Raw genomic sequence first — 8741 nt, 5'->3', positions numbered from 1 at the left:
ATGCCCGCATTCAACTTTTAAATAAAAAGGGCCTACGGTCGATCATGCCAGTGGCCATGTCTCATGCCGGCACCATGCCAGCGCCGGCATACAATGTCGGCTTTAGAAAATATCACCAAAGTTCATGCTGGCGCACTCGCCAACCGGCCAGTACACATGTCACCACATAAAAAAGGGTAAGACTTGAGTTTGATCACGTCATCGCGGCTCCCGTGGTCATGCCGGCACACCTGCTGGCATACAAAAAAGATGACCCTCGCCGCCATAGATCACTCGTCGTCGAACTTGAGCATGTTGGCCAGCATCTTCTTGAACCACGGCCTCTTCCTTGGCGACATAGTGTTGAGATCCACCTTCATGATCTCCACCTCGGTCATCATGCTCACAAGAGCCACTTCTTTCGCCTTGGTCTTGGCGTTGGCGGCCTCGATCTCTAGCATCTTGGCTTGCCTTTCCCCCTCGAGCTCGAACATCTTGGCTTGCTTCTCGGCGTCAAGATCAAGCCTCCTCCTTTGGATCTCCATGAAAGCATCCATTTGCTCCGCCTTGAAACGCCGGCGCTCCTCCTCCCTTGAGTCCTTCTTATTCATCATGTCGTCCATGCTTGCGATCAAGGCGTTGGTGGCCGCATCTAGCTTGTCCTCCTTCTTGGAGTTGGTCTTCCCCCGCGGCCGTGCCGGCTCGTCCTCCCCAACATCCTACATGGCTTTCTTCCCCCCACGTGCCTTGAGTGCGGCATATTGTGCCTTGAACTTCTCTTCGTTCTTGATGACCCGATAGCAATGGGAGAGGTTGAAGCACTTGCCATTGTGTTGAACCTTGAATGCCTCCAAAGCTTGAAATGCCTACAAAATGTTTCCATGCAAGCATATGGGCAAGTGATAGCAAATGAAGACGTAAAAGGATGATCTTGATGACACAAAAGAGGGCGCTATCATACCATGTCTTGCATGCCTATGCCGCTCACGGGGCGGGCCTTGACGCTCTTGTTGGATCACCCTCCACCGCTTGGAAATGAAGACCCACCCGCGCGTGCTCACAAATTGGTAAGGTGAAAACTTCTTGCGCTCACGAAAACTCTTGGTGCACACGAGTCCAAAAGGTTGAATGCTTTTGCTCGGCGCCCATCTTTGGGTCTTGTCCAATGTCTCGCCAACACTCGTAAAGAAGCTTGTCCTCGGCAGCTGTGTACGCCTTCGTGCGCTTGCTCTTGCGCTTCGGCTAGGACCGGCGACTTGGTTGGCGAGCTCGTCCTCGAACAAAGGCTCCACTTTGATGTCGCACTCGTCCTCTTCCTCTAGCCCATAGTCGTCCGGGAACTCGTGGTCGAGGGGGAAGCCGTCCAGGTCGATGCCGACCTGATCACACATGAAGGCCGCCTGATCGGGATCATAGCCAGCGGCCGGCGTGAATGCCCCGCGGCTGTCCTGGCTTTGTGTCTCCTCGGGATCGTAGCTATCGCCCGGCGCACCATCCTCAAAGATGAGGTTTTGCATGTAGTTCTCATTGACGGCGGACGGCATTTCCTCGAACAGGTTACGAGCGTCCGGGAGCCCGCCGGCCGGCGTCTGCCGCGCGCGTTTCCTCGTGCCACCGGATGACAAGCCACCGACCACCGAGGTGGCGTTGAGGTCGATGGGCGCGGGCGCGGGCGTGGAAGGCGCGACCACGCTCACGTCGGGTGAGCACTCCCCGGAGAGGCGGGAGGCCTGCGGGTAGACGTGGAATCCGGGGACCGGGTTGCAAGCCGACGCGCGGTTGAGTCGGGCAGCACCATCCGAGGAAACGCCGACGAGCCGGTGCTAGCGGCGGCGACGGCGGCTTGGACGAGGCTGTGCTGGCTAGGGCTTACCCCTAGGTCCTAGCATGTAGAGCGCCTCTTTCTTTGCCGTCGCGACGCGGGGGTTGGTGAACTCCAGCTGCGCGGCGGCGACGGCGGCGGCCTGCGGGGCGGCCTCATCCCTCGCGCCCGCGGCGTGCCTCCGGCCCTTCCTCTTGGCCGACTCCCTTACCCGCTGTTCGGGCGTCAGCACCTTCTTTGGCTTGGTCGCAGTGGCGGTCTTGCGCGGGGCACGAGGCTTGCCTTTCCCGGAGGGGGCAACGACGCCGGACGAGGCGAGGGAGGCGAGGCCGGCGGTGGCATCGAGATCGAGGTCGATGGCGTCCTCCATGGCTGGTTGGGGGGCGGGAGCGCGCGCGGGCGGGAGTGTTTATGTGAAAAATGGGGGAAAATGATGGTGGCTGTCACCGACCGGCGGGCCCGGGGAAGGAGTAGACGCGCACGCGCGTCCATCTCGTGTCCGCGCCGACGCAAATCCGGCTTAAAATTAAGTCGGGAATGGGTCGCCCGCGGACGAAAAACGGACATACGTCCATTTGGATCGGCGCGTTGGGCGAACGAAATGAGTCGTCCCATTGGAGTTGCTCCAAGGATCTAGGAGTATATAGGAGTGTTATACTTGCAAAACCGCTAAAACGAAGAAAAGGGAAAAGAAGTCTAATTGGGGCCCTAAAACCAGTGACAGCCGCCGTCGCCGTGGACCCTCGGATCCGCAGGGCGCAGCCTTTCTCCCGTTTCACGCCGGAAGCAGAGCACCGCGCAACACCGCATCATGTCGGGCGCGGTGGCGGCGGCGCGAGTGCTGCCGAAGGCGGTGACCTTCGTGACGGGCAACGCCAAGAAGCTGGAGGAAGTCCGTGCGATTCTCGGCTCCTCCATCCCCTTCCAGTCCCTCAAACTCGACTGTAAGCTGAAGCTGGCTCCTGCTCTTTCTTCCACCCCCTCTACCTCTCCTCCATTTATGTATGTACAAGGTAGCAGCATATCAGTGAAAGGTTTAGTGCTAGAGTAAGGATGCCTAGGACTTGCTGGTTGATGGGAGTGGCGTGGCTGCGTAACCGTGGCTTCTTATGGTGCCCGAACCCTAGGATAACACCAATCTGTAGGTACTCCTATTTGACTTTGTTATCTGGATCATAAAAATTTGCTTTGTAGTTAGCGCACAACAAACATATAACGGGGAATTGGTTGTAGCTGAAAATTGTGAATTAGGAATAGTTGCTTCACAGCTTCGGTTACTGTCTCCTACTGTTTTAGCTTCATCGAACCGTACGTTTCCACGGATAATGATAAAACCATGTGTTTTCCATGTTTAATACTCCGTCCATCCCAAAATTCTTGTCTTAGATTTGTCTAAATACGGATGTATCAAGTCACGTTTTAGTATTAGATACATCCGTATCTAGACTAATCTAAGACAAGAATTTTGGGACGGAGGGAGTATTCACCCCCAAAATCTTGGGTGTCTTATAACCCAAATTTAGGACAGATGATGACATGTGCCCTTGTTGTTCCGCTTATTTTTCCTTCTTTAAATGGTGTCGATGTGCATCGATAATGTTTAGGGGAATAGCACACTGACTTTCTATGCCAAAATTATGCAACAGTTTAGGGGTATGTTTGGAGGGAACAGGTGGGAATGCAATAGCCAGTGGACTTGTGATTCATGTGATTAGTTACTGTTGTCATGTGGTCTTCATATTGCCTGTAATTATTTATCTATTGTATTCTGGTATTATTACTGGCTGAGAGGTAGGAAGTCCAGATTTTTAATAATTGTGAAGATATCGCATTTGCATTCTGGGATTCTAGTTAAGGTATAAAATCCAGATATTATGATCCATAGCAGTGACGAACCCTCTGATGGAATTGGAATCTGGACCCATACACTTGAATTAGGATCCTGATGCCCTACATATAATAATTCAGCTGGGGATGGACTAAGCGTGCTCATTTTAAATAGGCAATAGTGATATATCAAATTTCAAAATATGGTTCTGATGGAAATCATGCAAGTTCCTCTAAGTATGTGATTTCAGTTTTGAGAAGTAAGAAGTCATAAAAAAAGTAACACCGAAGAACTTGTTTTTTTTTATTGATGGTATTATTCTCTGTTAAATATCGCAGTGCCTGAGTTGCAAGGTGAGCCAGAGGACATATCTAAAGAGAAGGCCCGAATGGCTGCATCTCAGGTACCTCTATGTTTTTCTAATACTAGAATAATTATGCAGAGAATTTTTATTTAAGTTGTTTGAACTCTTGTTAATGAATCTGCATTCCTCTTTGAGTAGATAAATGGCCCTGTACTTGTCGAGGACACCTGTCTATGTTTCAATGCGCTCAAAGGTTTGCCAGGTAACCGATTTGCATTGTTCTTTCTTTTCACTTCCTAAATGAATTCAATGTGCTCTATATGATATAATTTTCTTTGTGCTGCAGGGCCCTATATGTAAGTCCTTTTCTTCTCCAGGCACTATAACATATTTTCTTATTACCAAGTTACAGATAATAAACATCCTTCACCACTATACCTTATTGAGAAAATGCTTTCAGATATCCAGTCTAACAAATCTCTTTGTTCCTTATCTGGATGTTTGCACACATGAATGTACAGAAAATGGTTTCTAGAGAAGATTGGGCATGAAGGTAATATGGCTACTCAATTCTTGTTTCGTTCTTTCTAATGTTTGACTTGGTGAACTCATGCATACTATTTCTGCAATTATAGGTTTGAACAATTTGTTAATAGCTTATGAAGACAAATCAGCTTTTGCTATGTGCATCTTTTCGCTTGCTCTTGGACCAGAGGAGGAACCGATCACATTTGTTGGAAAAACAGCAGTAAGATGTCACTTCTTGGAATTTTCATCTGAAGTATGATGTGTATGCCATATCCCTCTATAACCTGTATGCCTTGGAACTTGTATTTTTTGATGTATTTTGTTTATAAGTGAGTAAAGTAGTTTTTACATTCAACACAGAGAAACACTGTTATCTTGTTAGATTTTTTTTGAGGGGTTGTTATCTTGTTAGATTATCTTTCTTCATGTGCACCTTGGTTAAAGAAACACATCATAGCACTTTGATCTGTTCTGGTGCGTTATTTCAGCAAGGACAGTAAGATCTGACGCCATATTTTAGTAAGAAAAATGCAAGCGAGCGTGTTTGAGATTTCCTTCTCCATGTGCAGGGGAAAATTGTACCTGCCAGAGGCCCTGCTGATTTTGGATGGGACCCTGTATTCCAACCAGATGGATTTGAACAAACGTGAGTTTCATGATGATTTCCATTGCTTTCACGCATCACTTGCAATTATGTACTGACAGGTGGGCATGTAATACAGGTATGCTGAGATGCCCAAGTCAGAAAAGAATGAAATATCTCATAGGGCGAGAGCTCTTGCACTGGTGAAAGAGCATTTCGCTTCTGCCAATTATGAAGTTCAGAGTGGCTTGAATTCGTTTTCAAGCACCAAATGAGCAAAAGATTTCGTGTTAGAGAATCTTCCAAGCTCTCTAGTACTCGTTTCTCCTGCAACTTTTGGTGACTGTTATGATCAGATTGTGGATGTACTGAATTTTTGTCAGATGATGTTCTAGATGAATTTTTTGCATCGTGTCTCTTTGCCAATTATGAAGTTCAGAGTGATGAACAAATTAGTGAATCTGTTTGCCAACACCATTCTTTCACACTACAATCCAGATTTTTCACACCAAACACACGCTGGCTGCGCATCTGCAGAAGCAGAAGCAGAAGGCAGCAAAGAATAAGTTAACTCATTATACATAATCTAACTGGATGCAAAAAACTGCAACCAACTTGTGCTACTGCTTAGGGCCTCCTAAGCTTAATGTTGACAGGCATCTCCTTGTAGGAGGTGACCTTCTCTGTGGCCCGCCGGAGCGGCCTCCCCAGCGACGACCTGCGTGGGAACTGCACCGATGAATCCAGCTCCCACGACATCTCCTTCTTGTCATCTCCACCGCCGGCGGTGAGCTGAACGTCCTCTATCTCGAACAAGTCTTCCCTGCGCCCACTCGGCTGAGGCGTTCTCATGGACTTGCTGCAGAAACAGCAAGAATCAGTGGCTGAACGGCGTTTCCTCCCAGATCGAACATTTGATGATTTTGACGAGCTTGTGGGTGTTACTTACCGCCTCTGTGCGCTCTCCCTCTCCTTGGACGCCGCCACCAGCTTCGTCGGCGCCACCGCAGGTCCCAGAGCTAGCAAAGAACATGCCAATCAGAATCAGTTAGCATGGCCACAAATGTGAAGAGATGTATGTGTCAAATACTGGTAGGGATATCATTGTTACATCGAGATCTCAGCAGCCTCTTCCGGCTGGCGTTGCAGGTAGACTTCTTGGCACTGGCGGCACGCGACGCATCCGAAGCGGGCTCCGCGTCTCCATCCTTGAGCTGTGCAGCTGCTGCAGCTCTGTCGGCAGCCAAGTGGCGTGCCGTCTCGTTCGCGCTCTTCTGTTGCTGGAGTCTGCTGCTCTTCAGCGCTTTCTTTGCCTCCTGTCATTAGGGGCATCGCGGTTCAGGGCACATGAACAGAAGCATCATGAACATTTGGCATCAGATGATATGATATACCTCAAGTTCCGATGATTTTACTTTGAGGGCAGCTCTGGAGCAGGTAAGCTCATGTTGTAGCGATTTCAGCTTCAGAAAGATAAGAAGAAAAACATTGGCTGATCAGATCTGAGAATGTCATGATCAAAATTTTCTCTATAAAATGTGAGCACATGTTGTCAAGATTGACCAAAGAAGCACCAACTTACCCTATTTTTGCCAAGATTTAGCTCCTGCGAAGCAAACATTTCAAGACAGAGATTAGCCTCGTGATGAACATGTTCAAGTCCACGGTTGGAAAACAGGGATAATGGAGTTTCTTGCAGGGATAACTTACTGCTAACATCTGGGAATTAGCCTGCGCAAGCTGCCAGTTTGCCAGCCGCAGATTCTGGAGCTCAGCCCCGCTCAGCTCTATGAACTTGCTGCACGCACCAAATCAAACCAAATAGAGTCAACACCAGAACACTCGCACATCAAGAAGCCCTATCCATCATAGACAAACGAGAACAATCGATGCAGGCAAATTACTCACTCTCTCTCCTCCAGGAGCTTCACAAGATCCGAGTTCTCCTGAAATTACAGAGACGGGGATTCGAGAAAAAGAAGCAGCGTTAGCGACCACGATCCATCATACTGATAATAACCAAGAAAAAAGAAAGACGGCGGACAAATCTTGCCTTGACCAACCGCGCGACTGCATCCACGCCGTCCGCGCACCTCGACCCGTCCTGATGCCCCTCATCGGCCGCCGCCTCCAGCGGCCGTCTCAGGTTGGTGATGTCGCAGAGCGTCTTCCTCCTCGCCGAGGTGGCGCCGAGCTTCCGCATGGCGGCCATGGCCGCCGCGTTCCTGGTCTGCGGCACCGCCGCTTGAGCCGGGTTGACCTGCTGTGGCGCAAGAACGGCGGTCTCCATGGGATTTCGGTCACGGGGACGGCCAAAGAGTGGGTCGCCAAGAAGGGAAGGGGAGAGATTGGGGAGCCGGAAGCTTGGGGGAGAGAGAGAGGGATTTGGTCGGTCGATGGATCGGAGATCGGAAGAAAGGGAAAGGGGCAACGGCTAGTAGGGGGGCAACGGATATATGAAGGGGCCGGCGTAACGTTCGAATCGGAGGGTTTGGATCAGGGGAGTGGACGGAGCGGATTGAGCCACGGAGGGAAGATCTACGGCTGTCGTATCAAGTGGGTATACTTGGGTAGAGACAACGGGTTTGGGTTTCACAAAGGCAGTAGGAGCCATGTTGGACGCTCCACCCGGCTATGCAATTTAGTTTAGGGCATCTTCAACGCTCCGGGACACTTTTTTGTCTGCGAACATGCTCATGGAGAGGGACAGTGGAAGTTGGTCATCCAACCTTTTCCGCGTATATTTCAAAGCGGATTTGAACAAACCAGATGATTCTCAATCAAACACGACGAAATTCACTTAAGTTCAGACATGATTTGCATAAAATGGACGGTATTTCATCCGTTCAAGTAAAAAAAAATTAAAATTAATTAAACTAGCTAACCTGGTACGTCGTCCCGAGCTGGCCGGCGACACCTTCGTCATCGTCCTGTTGTTGTCCGAGTAGTCCTTCCAGCTACGTAAGGGTGCTGCCGCAGCATCCCTGCCTAGCACTCGCAGAGGAGCCCCTCTACTTCCTCCTGTGTCGTGCGGAGAGCCGACTTAGCCAATGTTGACCATGATCAGGTGCCCTGTCGGCCTTGCCCCTATCGCGGTACCGAAGGTGTCGTTGAGTGACCACTCCTCGCTAATTACTTTGGTGATCCGGAAATGGAGAAAAAGGATTTTCGCCTTTTTCCTCAGAGGTGGCCCTGAGTTATCGAAGCGACGGGTGGATGGTGCCCTTTAAGCTAGGGTCTCAAACAAGCTTTTGTTAAATAATTAATTCCAGCTTGTGACCGGATCATAAATCAAACTGACACACGAAGAACACTTGCAATAAAAATAGGCATGGGCACGAGATCTGACGGGATCAAATATGATCTTAATTTGCGATCTAGAAGTCGCCCATCAAGATGTGCTTACTACGTATCGAAGTGGGGGATATGTGCAAATTACGTCTTGACCGGCGCGCGTCCTTTATCAAGAGTCAGTTGTCCAACCGAAGGCACTGTCTGTCACGCGGGGTTCCCTCGATAATTAATATTGCAATAATCAGACAAAAGCATTGGACGTTTATTGACTACACCTTTTGAATCCCCAGGGATATGATCCATGTTACCATATTAAAACCTTTCTGTCACTAGTGTTCAGAATAACACTTCACGGTCTCCCTGCCCTTTGTCTCTCCATGGCTCATTCTCCATGATCTTGGGT

General features: G+C 49.5%; 2 protein-coding genes across 2 annotated transcripts; one reads left to right on the top strand and one right to left on the bottom strand.

Annotated features, from left to right (window-relative positions):
- The first annotated feature begins 2483 nt into the window (after nucleotides 1–2483).
- LOC125508294 (inosine triphosphate pyrophosphatase) lies at nucleotides 2484–5453 on the top strand. Its single transcript, XM_048672955.1, has 8 exons — nucleotides 2484–2745; nucleotides 3968–4032; nucleotides 4132–4195; nucleotides 4280–4289; nucleotides 4455–4486; nucleotides 4569–4681; nucleotides 5031–5107; nucleotides 5184–5453. The coding sequence occupies exons 1-8, from the start codon at nucleotides 2613–2615 to the stop codon at nucleotides 5317–5319; spliced, it is 630 nt and encodes a 209-aa protein (XP_048528912.1). The 5' UTR covers nucleotides 2484–2612; the 3' UTR covers nucleotides 5320–5453.
- Nucleotides 5454–5485: 32 nt separating this feature from the next.
- On the bottom strand, nucleotides 5486–7491 carry LOC125508283 (shugoshin-1-like). Its single transcript, XM_048672946.1, has 8 exons — nucleotides 7098–7491; nucleotides 6953–6990; nucleotides 6755–6842; nucleotides 6627–6650; nucleotides 6439–6507; nucleotides 6156–6360; nucleotides 5994–6063; nucleotides 5486–5903 (listed from the first exon to the last, which is right to left on the bottom strand). Exons 1-8 carry the CDS (start codon nucleotides 7332–7334, stop codon nucleotides 5672–5674), a joined length of 963 nt encoding a protein of 320 aa, XP_048528903.1. The 5' UTR covers nucleotides 7335–7491; the 3' UTR covers nucleotides 5486–5671.
- Nucleotides 7492–8741: the final 1250 nt, after the last annotated feature.

The sequence above is a fragment of the Triticum urartu genome, chromosome 1 (assembly GCF_003073215.2).
Source record: "Triticum urartu cultivar G1812 chromosome 1, Tu2.1, whole genome shotgun sequence".
NCBI classification, from domain to species: Eukaryota; Viridiplantae; Streptophyta; class Magnoliopsida; order Poales; family Poaceae; genus Triticum; species Triticum urartu.
Note: the sequence above shows the minus strand (reverse complement) of the source record. Positions and strands in the feature narration are given on the sequence as shown.